The following is a 15,631-nucleotide window of genomic DNA, read 5'->3' as shown; positions in this document are numbered from 1 at the left end:
TCGGTAATAACAAGATTTTCGTAGGTAATATCGGTTACCGACGATATACAAACGAAACTCATGTCGTAGTCAGATTGCTTGTTGGAAAAATGGTTACCGACGACAAAATCATTGTCGTTTGAATTAGCGACGACATTGTCATTGGTAAATTGTAAGTGACCAACCAAAAGAATTAACTGGTGTCGTTATTGGACACGATGTATGTCGTCGGCATACCGTCGGTAATCTTCACGTGAATTTGGCACCAAATTAATTGGCGCGAAAAATAGAGACAACTTTGTCGTCGGTGGATAGTCGGTAAATAATATTTGACGCCAATTTAGAAATATATGTATCGTTTGTAAGTCGTCGGTATTTCAGGTGTTGCTATGTCGTTGCTAACATGTGTTGTCGGGAAATTGTTTGTATGTGGTTTCTAAATTAAATAATATGAAAGTTGTTTGTAATATTATCATTGCCAATAATAAATCATCAAATTTATATAATTTTTAAATAATTTTAAACTAATAAATAATATCCCATACAATAAAATAGTAAAAAAATATTAATCAAGTCATCAAACTAATAAGATAATATACCCAAAATAATCACACAATATATCCAAAATTACTTTAATGTTCAATTTTTTAGCTTTAAGGGCTAGAGTTTTGAAAGTGGTATGAACTATTCTAAAATCATAATCCTAATGTAGCAAAAAGATAGGACAATCAAGCTACCAAGAAAAAATATTCCAAAATCACAATCATAGATCAATAACCATATAAGGACCCTTATAAAGTACTTTCCTTGATTTATGCAGCATTTCACCCCTTTCTCACTCACTCGTGATATTGCTCAACGACCACAGCTGACGAGGACCTGCAACTACACCACTCCTAAAGGAAGACGAAGAACAAGTAGCCCTCTAAATACACTGCAAAACCAGAAAGAAAATCATAATCAATTTCCATGCATCTATCTTGTACTTGGGTAAAAGAAAGAGGTTCAAATAATAAGTACCTCTTAATGTAATAATAACAGAAGTCTGCTAAAGTGAAAGTCTGGACAATTTCAGAGATAACCATAGAAGGCCATAATCCATACCCCAATGCTACCAGCAAGTGTCCACGACTATCTAAAACCTGTTCAATGACAAAGCAACTTTGCTATTTCAAGTGTCCACAACTATCTAAAACCTGTTCAATGACAAAACAACTTTGCTATTTCAGAATGGTAATCCAAATAGAACGATAACAGAGAAAAATTTAACTTCCAATATGAGTGGAGTCCCCGTAATAACACAAATTCATTACAAAATCATGCCCAATTTCCACCCAAAAAGATCTAGAGTTACGTCAACTCCAAGAACAATTTATATGAATCCCACTCGTATACATGAAACCATAATGCATTTACTATATTCAAGACAATAGAAGCTTGGTACAAGATTGTATGGAAAATATTGTTGTACTTACAGCAAGAGATAATGATCTCCACTTCTGACCCCCAGCTTTTCCAACCTTCATTTACAGAATCACATTAATGGTTAATCTCTTAATATAGAGCTTGCATCATAATATAGAATTGAAATAAAATCAGATATGACAAAGACCACTGCTCTAAGTGTTTAGAGTTGAAATTGATCTTCTGAAAATGTAATATAAAGGTAGGAAATGAGTAACGTTGCTGCAAGTTAATTATCAGGATGGAAAAACAAAAAAAGGAAAGACAGTCTTGCAATCAGATTCCACCAAAATAAATCTTTTAACATACCAAGAACATGTAGGAAGATTCTATTAAGAAACTGAAGAAACAAACATAGGAGAGAAAAACACAGAGATTATGTCATGATTTTGCATAATCAATATCAGAATCAAGTGAAATAACTACTAAATCCAAATCTCATCAAATCAATCAAAATCCTAGTGAATTTGTTAGCTTCTCTACGAGATTCATTCAACACATGGAATGAAATTCCTAAGAGGCAATGAAATATAACAAGAAGAATGCAAACCAGATAATATCTTCGACAACTTGAAATTAGACCGTTGAACGTCATTTAACTTCTTCGTTGAGAGCTGAAACCTCATTATTTTTTCACGATGGGCTTCAAATCGATTGGTTTGAGACTGTCTGTCGACATTGAAATCAAATCTGAGAGAGTCGAAATCGAAGAGTAGAAGGGAGGGTTAGAGGGACTCATGAGTAAGTGATAGGGGTATTTTACCCCTATCTTTTAGCGTGATTTACGGTTTAATTTGAGACTAAATAAATAAGTTTAATTACAAAAATAGAGTGTTTTAATAAAATAACGCAGTAAGAATAAAATTCATAGTGTTAGTTAATTATCTTTGTTTTTGGTTGAATTTATGAAATAAAACGTCAAGCTAACTCGGCTCTCGAGAATTGTATTTCAGGTACGAGCAAGGAGCAAAATTCATGCCAGTACGCGGGGCGTATCACTCCGTACGCAGGGCGTGAAATATTGAGTCAGAAATAATTGCCCTATCCACAGATGCCGTGTGGTATCGAGTCAGCATACGCGAGGCGTACGCCAACTTACGCGAGGCGTATAAACATATGTCAGAAATGATTGCCTAATCCTGAAAGTCAGACTGCATTGTCTCCTGAGTTAATGATCCATACGCGAGGCGTACCACCTTGCACGCGGGGTGTGTAAGTGAGTTTGTCAATACAAAAAGTTCAGAGACTCATTTAGGCAGGGCGTGCCTTAAGCTACGCGCGGCGTAAAAGGCTCAATTCAAGCAATAAAATCTCAGAGACTCAAACACGTGAGGCGTATCCCAATCAACACGGGGCGTGTTTGAGACAACAAGATCCGAATTGGTCCACATGCAGGAGATTTCTGACGGAATGGGCATACACGCAGGGCATACACCACCATACGCGGGGCGTATCATGGGATGTGTGCACAAAATAATGTTCCTCCATGCTTGCACCTTGTGGAATTACAATCTTGCCCCTAGCTTGATCTATAAATAAGGGTGTCTAAGCACTCATTTGATATACCATATTGTAGAGAGAGCAAAAACTATACTTGTTTTGAGTGTTGTAGTTTAGATTTGTGTTTAGGCTTTGTGTAACTAAACTCTTCCATCTCGAGAGCTTGTCCGTTGCTCCCGACATTTCATCAAAGTCCCGCTCCATCTCCGCACACCAAGCTCGAGAGCTCCACCATTCAAGTCCTTAGAGACGGCTTTTGAATCCGATTAGCTAGTTCGAGGGTGGATTCTTCCCTTTACACTTGCTAATTAACTTGATCTCATCCTATGTACTAGGCTTGTTTGTAATCCATATTTACACTTTCCATATTTATAATTTATGATTCATAATCTTCTTTTCTATATATGTGTTGATGTTTGTTACTTGTTTTGATATTTATAATTGATTGTTGTGTAGGAGAACGCGACTACCGACGCCATTCGGGCTATTTTTAGGGATTCATATAAGTGTTGCCTTACCGGAAGTGACAAACCGGAAACCGTAGGAATTGACAAGCCATGGAACTTACGGGCCCTAATTTCTGGTCCCAAGCATTAGACACGCCTTGACTAGGAACCACGTAGTCTAAGTACTTCACGGGTCGGTTACTCTACACATAGTCGGCTTTGCAAGAGCAAACCATTAACCGTATAAACATTAGAAGTCATTATTTATCATAATTATAACTTATCGCATCCATCTCGCTTCATAGAGTTTCGTTACATAAATTCGCCTCACACGTAGTTAGGAATAGTTTGCAGTTGGTTACCACATCAACCCCAAAGTATTCACCGCTTAAATAACGTATAAAACCGAGTCGTTTAATACTTGCAGTTATAAATCTTGTGGATTCGATACCCGATCTTAACCGGATTATTACTTGATACGACGGGGTACACTTGCCCCTAAGTAGTGACATCTAGTAGATATAAAGCACTTAGAAAGACCACATCCATAGTCATAGCGCAATCATCGTAATATACATTTCGTCGTTAAAAAGAACACTACTAGGTGTCACGCCATCAGTAAGCAGAATAAACTTAGGAGATACACATTACAAGAGAAAGTAGGAAGTAACAGGTAAAAATAGGAGAAATTTTGAACAAGTAAAATAATGTAGAACACTGAGAGCAACAAAACGGATTAGGAAGCATGTTAACCATTTCTGGACTGGCATACCAGTCCAAAACAGGTTATTAGTTCTATCCTGCTCTGTAAACAGGACTGTCTTGTTCTGTTACACAACTGGTCTTATTCTATTACACAACTGGTCCAGTTCTATGAAATGTTCTGTTACATAATTGCTATAGTGTGCCAATTTAAATTATAACACAGCGGACTCCAAGAGAATGATTAAATGTCAATATCATCAAGTCTTCGACGAGCAAAAAATAGGGGTAAATGCTAGGAGTTTACAAATATTTTTTAATGCATCAAAAGCTCATGGATTTTAGACACTTGAGATACATCCATTTTCTTTGTACATGATAAAATGAACAAAAGAAAGGAAAAGATATCTGGATACTATTAGTGGAAACAAAGATGTCACTTCATTTTCTCCACTTCCAAATCTATTCATTTATCCACTCTTTGTTCCATAAAGAAGCATATGCAACTGCTTCTTTCTTGTAATAAATTAACCACATTTTTTTCCTCAGTTTTTAAAACAAATGTTTACTTTGATATAAAACAATACAACATAATTATAAAATGATATAAAACTTACATTCCTCAGTGCTTGATCCACATCCACTTTGCCTTCAAGTAATAAAAATTTGCCTTGTGTAACTTCCGATTCTATGAACCCAGGTGTCACAATCAACACATCAACATTCGACCCTAATTCAACCCTCAATGTCTCAAAAAATATCACCATTGTCGCTTTGCTCGCCTGAGTAACAAACTTGGTTTCAATTCAGGGAACTACAAATTCTAAAACTTACTTTACAGTCAAAACATTACATTATAGATACTCTTTCTTGGCTGCGGCAGCCATGAGGCTGAGGAGTAAAGGGCTATGATCTTGCCTCTGCTCCTTCGGAGATATGGAATTGCAAAACGACTTGTGTAAGCTGATCCCCAGAAGTTCGTATCCTGCATATCTCCATTTCAATTAAAGGAAAAGCAAGATTGAATTAATCTATATAGAATAGGAGCTTGATTTAGAATTTTACCATTATAGTCCTAAAATTTGTGATGTCAGTTGCTTCTTCAAGAAGAGAGATCGAGCTGATACCAACATTATTAACTAGATGATCCACTGCAGTAACGAAATTTAAGATTAAATTAACATTTGGAAATGGGTGAAAAATAAAATTAATTGTTTTGTACTGACATCTCCCAAAATGGTTAATAGTTTCTTAAATCATTCGACTGCAATCTTCAGACTTTTGCACATTAGCAACTATCCTTAGGACATCAGGAGAACCCAATTCTTCTGCTATATCAGCAACTTCTCTCAGTGATTTCTGCGATTAAAACAAGTTGCTAGCTTTACATAGGATAGGAGCTTCAACTTTTAATTCTGGAATTTAAATTATTTACTTTTTTTCTTCATTATATTTCTAAGAAGTTTAATTCAGAAGAAAAGGTAAGCCAACCTGAATCCTAATAGAAAAGCTTGAAAACTTTGTTCACCCAACAAGGAGAACTACACAAACAATTAATGGTGATCATCCCAAAAGCTTAAAAAATCTCATGAATGACTTCCAAATTCTATTTGCTCTTGGTTCTTCAGGTCTAAAACAACAAAGATTGACCTTTCGATCTAGCTCTTTTTGTAGCCTCAGATTGCCAAGCAAGAACCGAAATCCAAAAACTCTACCCATACAACAAAGCATCAATCAATCATACATGGTACAATAATTGCCCTGTTCGGCCCAACAAAGCATCAATCAATCTAATGTCCTTGAATGACATGTAATTCAAATATACAGTTCTGTCCTTTTCTTAATTTCCTTCTCTCCCTTCCCTCCATTAAAAAGGACTTCCATCTCTACCCTCTTTTCCTCACTCCAAAATCTTCTACAATGTTCTCAAAAGCTGTATATGAACCAGTTAAAATTCATGGTTTCTAGTTAGTGGACGTTTGTTTTTACTATAAAAAGAAGTGAAAAACGAAATTGCAAAGACAGAACAAGTTAAAATAAACACCACATCTCTCTAGAGCTATTGAACTCTCCTCATTGTAATCCATTTTTGCCAGTTCAACAATAACCTGATAGATAAATAAACAAACCAAAGAACCAATTCTTGAGTGAACCTCAAAATCAACTCATTTAAGTATATATAAGGCAGAAAACTCATCACACTGTATTCTCATATCATTAAGGGAGCAGTTAAGGAGGATATAATGTTGCCAAGAACATAAATATAAAACACAATAACCTTGATAAGCTCTTCCTCCATCAGTATCACCAACAGTATCTACAACAGGCCCTGCATAAGGTTTCAAAACAGAAGATTCACATGCAATTGAAAAAAAAGGATATACTATGGGGCTCTATATTACCTTGAATGGAACAGAGAGATTGAGAGAGAGAGATCGAGCCAGTCACAAAGCTGCAGTTAAGATTAAGGAACCTAACAAATTAACATATTGAAGTTCATATTAACCAGTAACAGATCAACATTAGTAGACACCAACATGGATAATCATCTGCAGAAGCAAAATACATAAAAGGCTAACCTCAAAACCTGCTGTCGCATTTCTTCAACAGATAACAAACCAAGCATGGCACATTCCCTACAATCTTCACCAAGCTCAGCCTCTGAAAGAGACTCCATACCCTCTTCTTGAATTAACTTATCATCATTCTTGATACTGAAAGCAAAATAGCATGATGAATAATAGGCAAATTACATAATTTCTCTCCACAAAAAATAGAGATTAGGAATTCCGGACTATAAGCCTCAATTCTGATGTCTGTTGTGGTCAAATTATTTAAAAAAATAGAAAGATACCAGATTAGTGGGGAAAAGAAAAAGGAAACAATTGTAGACAATAAGGTAAAATTCTGTTGTGGTCACTGGTATTAATTGCTTGATCGCCAATTCCTCAAGCCTTTGAATTTGAACAGATAACTGTGTAATGATCACAAATTCCTTATTTGTGAAACATGCTTGTAAGAATTTGGAACATTAAAAGGTACTCAATGACCTCCCCACAAGCCCTTTATTAAAACTAGAGAATACTATTTGACTAATTGAAGTTTTAAACGTGATTAACTTCTTTATTGTTTACTCTATTTGTGAAATCAAAGTTAGCATTTCGTAAGCTATGTCACAACATCTACAAGCTACACATGAAGATTTGGTGATAACTAATCAGTAAGATTTTAGCCACATTATTGTATGATCTCTAACTTTATAGCAAAGATATAGACTCAAAAACTTAAATTAGGTGATTTGGCTTACTAGTATTAGTTTGTGTGTATTATAACTATGGTAAATTGATATTTTCAGGTAGCGCCAAATGGATGTAATCAATCCAAAATAGAAATATCTAAGCATCAAACTACTGAGATAATGACAAACACAACATTGGATAAACAATTTTAACTTTTAACAACAAACCAATAAGTACTGAAAAGCTAGTGAAAATTTAACACACCAAACAAGCTAGAAATGAGATGGTCCTAAGAATGAACTGTTCGAGTACTCATGTTGAATGGCCAGAACGTCTCTTTCATATTCTTTAAAATCTGCACAATAATGTCAATCATCTAAGAGCAAAATAAATGGGATAAAGGTCGAATTTTCAGACACACAAATCAATTCAATCATTCCCCATCTAGTGATACTTTTCAGACTCAAACTAAACTACATTTTTTTCTTTAACAACCTTGTGCCTTACATCCTTATAAACCACAAATGGCATAAATTAGATAATTAAAATTAGGGGGATGGATAAACAGAAAAGCAAGTAAAGAGAATTACCAATTGCCATCGACGAGCTTCAACCCTGAAATTGGTCGAATAGATTTCAGTTTAACAAAAAAAACCTCCAGATCAACAAGCTATACTATAGGCGATTTAGATGAGAAAGAACAATACCTAATAGGGCAAGCAAGGATAAGAGCGGGAGAGAGGAAAACGAAACTTCTGATTCTGAGGTGGACTCAGAGATTGGGAGGGTTCTTGTTGAAAGGTATGGTAAGCCAAGATTTAGGTCACGAATGGAGAGGGATGAAGATGGATTCTAGGTCAGGGGGTTGAAGAGAACGAAAGTAAACGCAGAGAGAGAGAGAGTGTGTGTGTGTGTGTGAAAATTAGGGAAATAGTGGGAAAGAGGGAAATTTTGGAGAAATAAGCGGGAATTTTTGGTGAAATTTAGAGGTAAAAGAGGAAAATTTTTAGTTAATTAAAAATATTCAAGATATTAATTTTATCTATAAAGTTGGGTCGATTTCACAAATTATTATAAAACACAGATCTTTTGTTCATGATTCTACGGTAATTGAATATCAGTTAATTCTAAAAAATATTGATTTCACATTTTGTGAGTTAATAATAAAATTAGAGATTAATATTTTCAAATTCGATGAAATATTTGAATTTTTTTCCAATTCGTACAAAATACAGTATAATTTTTTAATTTTTTTTACATCTATTTATATGTTTATAATATATGCAGACGACAAGATTCATTATTAAGAAAGCAGTTTGTTGAATTATTTTTCAAATTGACCCAATTTGTCAATGCTATGGGTGAATTTCTTCGTTGCTCCCAACTTTAGAGATAAAATTGCATCATTTTAGACATTAAGAGTAAAATTGCTCTTAGTTATCAACGTTAAAAATATTTTTTGCATATTATCCTTATATATATTCCTGGATAAGTTGTTTGTAGTTTTTAATAATATTTTAAAATGTTTTGTAATAAATAATTTTTTATACATTTTTGTTTACAAGGTATTTCGTTGGTATGTCGTTCGTAATTCCGACGACATGGCGATGGCACGTATAGTCGTTACAATTACCAACGACATAAGTCGTTGGTAACTTCTGTCCTTGGTAAGTTGTTTGCATTTTCTTGGTATTTTGGTTTATAAAGTTGGTTGAATAATTTCGCAAGTAAGTCGTAGGCATATCATCGCTAATAACTACGACATATGTGTCGTCGGTAAAATGTCGTTGGTAAACTGTTATTTTCTTGTAGTGTAAATAAGGGTGGTTAGCACCCATTAAGATATCCAGTTTTTATGTAATAAAACTCTACCACCTTGAGAGCTTGTTCGTTTAACCCGTCATTCCATCAAAGTTCTATTCCATCCTCGTCCACCAAGCTCGATAGTTCCACCTCCGAGACCTAAGAGACGGCCTTGAGTCCGGTTAGCTAGTCCCGAGGGCCGATTCTTCCCTCTATACTCGCTAACTAGCTTGTACTCTTCCTATGTACTAGGCTCGGTTGTATTCTGCATTTACGCTTTCCATATTTATAATATATGATTTGCAATTTCCGTTTCTATATACGTATTGATGTTTATTGCTTGTTTTGATACCCGTAATTGATTATTGTGTAGGGGAACACGATTTTCGATGCCATTCGGGCTATCTTTAGGGATTCATATAGGTGTTGCCTTACCGGAAGTGACGCTCTGGAAACCGTAGGAATTGACAAGCCACGGAACTAGGAACCACGTAGTCTAAATACTTCACGGGTCGGTCGAACTACACGTAGTCGTCTTTGTAAGAGTAAATCATCAATCGAATATATTCGGAGTTGTTGTTTATTATATTTATAACTTATCGCCACCCATATCATTCCGTGGAGTTTTCCGTTACATAAACCTGTCTCACCAATAGTTTAGGAGTAGTTTGTAGTTATCCCTCAAACCAACCTAAAGTATTCACCGCTTAAATAACGTATAAAACCGAGTCGTTTAATACTTGTAGTTATAAATCCTGTGGATTCGATACCCGGTCTTAACCGGATTATTACTTGATACGACGGGCTACACTTGCCCCTAAGTAGTGGCGTCTAGTAGAGTTAGAGCATTTAGAAAGATCACATCCATAGTCATAACGTGCTCATCATAATATACATTTCGTCGTAGAAAAGCTCTACCTAGCCGTTTACGCATCAGCTTGTCATGGCATTTGGCTGGTTCCAAAGGATATGACTATGCATGAGCTGGAGATGGTTAGATGGATGAGTGATCTTTCGCCTGATCCAAAGTGTGATTATGAGGGGCTGATAATGGATTATTTGGATAACAAATGGTTTTGTACTCGGCCTGAAAGGAGTCCTGCCTCGAGTGGTGGATGAAGAATGGTTTGTATAAGTATTTGTAAAGGCAAGGCTTGATGAGGTTGAAGCGGGCTAATAACCATTATGCCCTGAATGAGATGGTGGTGTATGAAGATCAATTGGATACGGGAATGAGACTGCTCTTGCTTCCACTCTTGTGGAAGTGTTGCGAGAGTATAATTTGGCTCATGTGCATATAACTAGGAATGGGTGGCACCTGATGGTAGGAATGTATTTGCCTCTGAATTTCATTTTGGCCAGGTTGGTTTTTCATCAATTTTTCTGGCCAATGTCATCGAAGCAACCATAATATGTTAGTTGGATGCATTTACATTTTAAACCCACTACGGGGCTGCATCATAAACCTCCAAAGTCACGACATTATTACTTCAAGCTAAAGACTAAAGACATTGCTTTTATGTTTACTGTGAACTGGAATCCAAACCCGACTTGTCATAACACCTGGATGGTTCCAAGGATATAACTGTTCACGAGTTGGATATGGTTAGGTGGTTGAGTGATCTTTCACCTGATCCAAATCGTGATTGCGAGCGGCTGATGAGGGATTATTTGGATCGTAGGTGGTTTTTGTGCTCGGCCTGGAAGGGTACCGCCTCGAGGAGTGGATGAAAAATGGTCTGCAGAAGTATTTGTAAGGGCGAGTCTTAACGAGGCAGCATCTGGTCGACCTAGAGGTGATTAAAGTTACAGTCATAGAATATGATCATGTACAAAAATGTTTGTTAGATGGGTTTGTTTCTACAACATATGTCTCAACTAGTACATAGTTTGTTGATGTTTTTATAAAGCCACGTACTCCTAACGAGATAAAACCTAGTTTAATCAAGTTAGATTGGTTATATTACAATCCACAACTTGAGAAGGGAGTGTTAGCATTCAAGATAATATACAGTAAGCATTATACACAATAGTTCTTCTTATTATTAGGTGTTGCAGATTAGTTACAGCTGGCGAAAAGTTAGTATTTTGTTGTAACCATTTTTTAGCTATATAAAGCTCATTCCACTGTAATAAAAAGTTAATAATGAATAAAAAAATGTTTTCTTTCATCGGTTTAACAACTTCCTTACGTTTGAGCTCACCCTCATAAGCATATAATAATGGTACTATTAACAAACTAGTAGTTGGAGTTATTACAAATCTATTATATTTACAGGAAAACAGTTATTGTGATAGAGGTTTTTTTTTTCTAAATCACAGTTCACAAATATCTCCATTGAAATAATTCTGACCAGGTTTAGTTACACTTAAGGCTTTCCACTCCTCCCTATAAATATATTTGGTGGGAATCCAATCTATATAAGATTGTTTCTTCTAAACTTAGTATGCATTATCAACTGAGTTGCAACAGATATATTCCACTAGAATAGTATTCTTAAAATAAATTGGATTAAATAGAATGATAAATAGAAAAAATTAATGATGTGTAGTGATCATAAATACCACTATTGAAAATATTTCATTTATTTATTTGCATATATAATATAATAGCATAGCTTGGCATAGTATATTTTACGTATTAAAAAGAGGATATGTACTTATAGCTAGATAGATAACATATGTACATACACTTGGTGGAGGAAGAAGGCCGACTGAAACCACCCATTCTAGGATGATCAGTCTCGAAGGTTTAGAGTGCAATGAACCTTGTACATTGGGAAATTATTGTAAACACCTGATCCTCATAAGGACCCCCATAAGGGAAACGACATGTGTCATTTTCTAACAAAAATGACATATGTCGTTTTCCCTATGGAATCCTTTCAAGCACCAGATGCTTATAATAAGAACCTATATACACCTTTCCGATATATAAAAAGTTACATAAGAGAGCAAGCATTGACGTTGTCATCGTTGAACATGTTGCTGACTTTGTCATCGCCGCGTTGAGTGACAGGAATGTTGCCATGCCTATCAGCAAGATTATAGCCATGCTTGTAGTAATTGTAGGACTCTTTGAATTCGTTGGTGGTGTCTCTGAAGTAGTGAGTAGCAGAAGTGAAGTACAAAGGAATATCAGGGTATGGCCAAAACTCTGCCCTCTTCCCGGACCTCCTCACTTGCTTCAGCACCTTATTCCTCTCCACGTACCCTACGACTGTTACCTTTTGCATTTCTAGGTTCACATCCACCGAATCAATACCTATATATGTACACAATAGTTATAACCAGAAATTCTAGTACTCTTAGTAAACACATTAAAAGTGACAGATAAAAAGAAACGTAGAGAATACTAACTATCATTAACATCTAATAGCAACAAACAATAAACTAACAGTTGAACTAAACAGATTCTTATATATACTATTATAGTTGATTCGAGACTCAATGTGTCAAATTGAAAGACGAGAGACTTAGTGGATACAAAACGAAAAAGATTAGGAAGTAAAAAAAAAAATTAATTGTATGCATATGTACCTCTAAGTTTGTGGATGGCATTTTTCACAACTCTTTCACATCCGGTGCAACACATTCGCACTTTGAGCTCTATGGTCTGTAAACAAAGAAAAGAACCTCCATTAAATTTCATATACCATATTCTCACTTCAGAATTTTAATATCTCTTCACAGATATTCCTTCATTCCTTTTGTTTGTCTCATATCCCCTTTGGATTAAACAGAAAGGCTTAATTAATTCAAATATTACAAAAGCACTTACAAAAAGTTTATATATATATTTCCATCAATAAGGATTTCAATAACAAAAGTGGAAATTAATTCTAACTTTATAGGTTTCTAACATTTAAGAAAACATGTAAATAAAATCTTGTAGTTTCGTGAATTTGCAAATAGAGAAATGTAGTAATTTTTTTATAAAAGAAAGTAGTTAGTTTACAAAGTTAACTAAAAAATAAAATTTAATTAACACCATTTAATATATGTCATCAAATTAATATAATATACATCATCAAATCAACCATATCGGTAAAAGTCAATATTATATTGTGTTACATAAGCAGAGTCAACAAGTCAACGTATCATATTATTAAAGTCAACATATCATAACCGTGTATACATTTTAGTTTTATAATTCCTCTTTTACCCTTATTATGGCTAAGGGGATATATGCTTCGAATGGGGAACCAAGACCGAGCCTAAGTATATCTCGGTATTAACTCGTTAATATCTCGAGTTTAATCATTTCGAGCGAGCTTTGAACCAACAGAGTTTTTACCGAATTTTTATAAGCTTTAATCAGATTCATTATTCATGCATAAGTAGCATATAATATATATAAAAAAAATTATAACATGCTCCACATGAGTTTGAACTTTAAATTCTTAATTTTTGGACTAAAACCCCAAAGCACCCTGTTAAATTTAGGAGTTACATTTTTTTTTTTACAACGATCATTAATTGTTTTATTTTGACTTAAAAAATAATGAAATACATGTAGTAATTAAAAACATAACGGGGCATGTTTCCCAGCTTTCAAGTTGAATTTAAGAAAGTTCAGACTTCTCGTCAATATCTCGAGCCAATTCCTGACTCAAACCGGGCTCTTTCGAGCATAGATTTAGCCGAGCGGAGCTTGAATAGTTTGCGAACTACCCTAGCTTCCTAGCTCAGGGTATATATATATATATATATATATATAGGTTGTTCAGCAGTAATGAAAGAAAAGACTTAAGGAAAATGAAATGAAATATGGAAGGTGATAGGAAAACAGAATGAAAAGGGAAGAAATAGAATCAATCCTAGGTATGGAGGAAAGCGAAACCTGCAAAGAAAGTGGGCGTCCCTTAGGCATGTTGCGTCTGTGATTATCTTGAAAGTGAAAGTAAGAGAAATTAATGGCAGATATAATAGACTTAAAAGCTCTGTGGAAGAAGGTAGCCATGGCAGTTATATGTTGCCTTCAATATATAAAATGACATAAAAGCATAACCCATTACCTAAACCAGTCTCTCAAGATATTCTTGCATCTATTCCCTCTCTGTCTGTCTCTCTCTATACGTAATATATTCCTAAACTATACATTAATTAATTTTATTATTGATTTCAATCCAACTTGGCTTGTGATGGAAACTTATGTAACATGACTATTGACAGTAACCATGCATATAAAATGCTGCTGCAGGGGAATATAATATATCATCTTCCTTGTCTGGGTGGCCAGGCCACCCTTTTTTCCTGCAGCCAAAGAAAGATATTTTTTGGGGGTTTTGATGCAAAGTGAACTATATATTCTTTCAGATCTTTCTTTTTTCACCTTATATCTATTTATATATATCAACTACTTAGTAAAAGGACTATCTACCTATATCTATACATATTCTCAACCAGATTTTAAATTTATTTGATACTCTTATGTAATTCGTATAAACACATGATCAATTGGATACTCTTATGTAATTCGTACGAACATAGAGCAAAAAAGCCATGTGGTAAGAGCCATGGCTCGATATTCAGCTTCGATAGAGGAACGAGCAGGGGCGGAGCTAGCCCAGAGCCCGGGGGCCGAAGCCCCCCGGCCACCGGCTTCGACCTTGAGAATCGTTAATTTTGCCCGGTCTAGCACCCCAAATATTGGTATATATTTAATCCATGTAGTACTATTTCAATAGTTTAAAGTAATTGAGTTGGTTAAAGAGCTTTGTTTTAAGGTGAGAGGTCATGTGTTCAAACCGGGTAGAAATCCTCTAGAGTTGAAATCCTCCCGAGTTGGTGGAGTTATATGCATCTCAACCATTATTACAAAATGAATGGATGAGATTTGATTGATCAATAAATGACTAATTAAATATTGAAATTTATCAATTAAATCTCATCCATTAATGGTTGAGATTACAACTCCACTAACTCTAGAGGATCCCTACCCGTTCAAACCACACTAAACTCATTTTTTGTTTTATTTGAACTTTATTTTTTCAATTGGACTCTTTATTGTTTTATTTGAATTTATTTTTATTATATCTCTTTTTTTAATAATTTATTATCTCTTTTCTATAAAAAAAATCAATTAACTTAATTTCTAAATTAATTTTTATAAAAATTATAAAAAATTTATAGCTATAAATTAAAAAAAAATGTGAAAATGTTATAATTTTTAGCCAACATACCAAAACGATAAAGTTTTTGTGTGCTGGAAGCTTAAAAAATTTTGCCCAGCCTTAACGGGCTGGACTTCGAAAAATTACTTCCAATAGTCGAACTAAAATTAACCTCCAAGTATCAATTTCTGGCTCCGCCACTGGTAACGAGTCACCACAACTTGTTTTTTTATTCTTCCAAAAGACAAACCAATAAGATATTGCAATAATCATTTTGTTGCCTTGCATATTAACAAAAATAGGAAGATGCATATATTGACTAAGTAACGAAACTAAAAATGCAATATTTAGCCAAGTAAATTATGGATAAATCAATTTGTCA

General features: G+C 34.7%; 2 protein-coding genes across 7 annotated transcripts; both read right to left on the bottom strand.

The window, feature by feature from the left end:
* Positions 1-584: 584 nt before the first annotated feature.
* On the bottom strand, positions 585-8,260 carry LOC136210895 (11-beta-hydroxysteroid dehydrogenase 1A-like). 6 transcript variants are annotated; one of them, XM_066002335.1, is made up of 12 exons: positions 8,038-8,260; positions 7,921-7,945; positions 7,595-7,685; positions 6,671-6,805; positions 6,494-6,564; positions 6,370-6,420; positions 5,157-5,242; positions 4,945-5,076; positions 4,709-4,873; positions 1,455-1,499; positions 1,000-1,121; positions 585-913 (listed from the first exon to the last, which is right to left on the bottom strand). In XM_066002335.1, exons 4-12 carry the CDS (start codon positions 6,766-6,768, stop codon positions 865-867), a joined length of 819 nt encoding a protein of 272 aa, XP_065858407.1. In that variant the 5' UTR covers positions 6,769-6,805; positions 7,595-7,685; positions 7,921-7,945; positions 8,038-8,260; the 3' UTR covers positions 585-864. The 6 variants fall into 6 exon arrangements, 5 of the variants coding, with proteins under 5 accessions (XP_065858407.1, XP_065858406.1, XP_065858408.1 ...); XM_066002334.1 differs by lacking the exon at positions 7,595-7,685; XM_066002336.1 differs by lacking the exon at positions 7,595-7,685 and having other exon boundaries at positions 6,370-6,408.
* Positions 8,261-11,680: 3,420 nt separating this feature from the next.
* On the bottom strand, positions 11,681-14,102 carry LOC136214807 (heavy metal-associated isoprenylated plant protein 30-like). The gene is made up of 3 exons (XM_066002897.1): positions 13,977-14,102; positions 12,674-12,749; positions 11,681-12,398 (listed from the first exon to the last, which is right to left on the bottom strand). Exons 1-3 carry the CDS (start codon positions 14,094-14,096, stop codon positions 12,076-12,078), a joined length of 519 nt encoding a protein of 172 aa, XP_065858969.1. The 5' UTR covers positions 14,097-14,102; the 3' UTR covers positions 11,681-12,075.
* Between the last annotated feature and the right edge of the window lie 1,529 nt (positions 14,103-15,631).

This window comes from Euphorbia lathyris, chromosome 1 (genome assembly GCF_963576675.1).
Source record: "Euphorbia lathyris chromosome 1, ddEupLath1.1, whole genome shotgun sequence".
Taxonomy (NCBI): Eukaryota; Viridiplantae; Streptophyta; class Magnoliopsida; order Malpighiales; family Euphorbiaceae; genus Euphorbia; species Euphorbia lathyris.
Note: the sequence above shows the minus strand (reverse complement) of the source record. Positions and strands in the feature narration are given on the sequence as shown.

Excerpts from the sequence above, each read along its gene's own strand:
- LOC136210895 (XM_066002335.1), bottom strand. The coding sequence starts at position 6,768 with ATGGAGTCTCTTTCAGAGGCTGAGCTTGGTGAAGATTGTAGGGAATGT. Across the intron at positions 6,421-6,493 it reads ATCTCTCTGTTCCATTCAAG|GGCCTGTTGTAGATACTGTT; the intron begins GTAATATAGAGC and ends AACCTTATGCAG. Across the intron at positions 4,874-4,944 it reads CAAGAAAGAGTATCTATAAT|GCGAGCAAAGCGACAATGGT; the intron begins GTAATGTTTTGA and ends TTTGTTACTCAG.
- LOC136214807 (XM_066002897.1), bottom strand. The coding sequence starts at position 14,096 with ATGGCTACCTTCTTCCACAGAGCTTTTAAGTCTATTATATCTGCCATT. Across the intron at positions 12,750-13,976 it reads GACGCCCACTTTCTTTGCAG|ACCATAGAGCTCAAAGTGCG; the intron begins GTTTCGCTTTCC and ends CTTTGTTTACAG. Across the intron at positions 12,399-12,673 it reads TGCCATCCACAAACTTAGAG|GTATTGATTCGGTGGATGTG; the intron begins GTACATATGCAT and ends GTACATATATAG.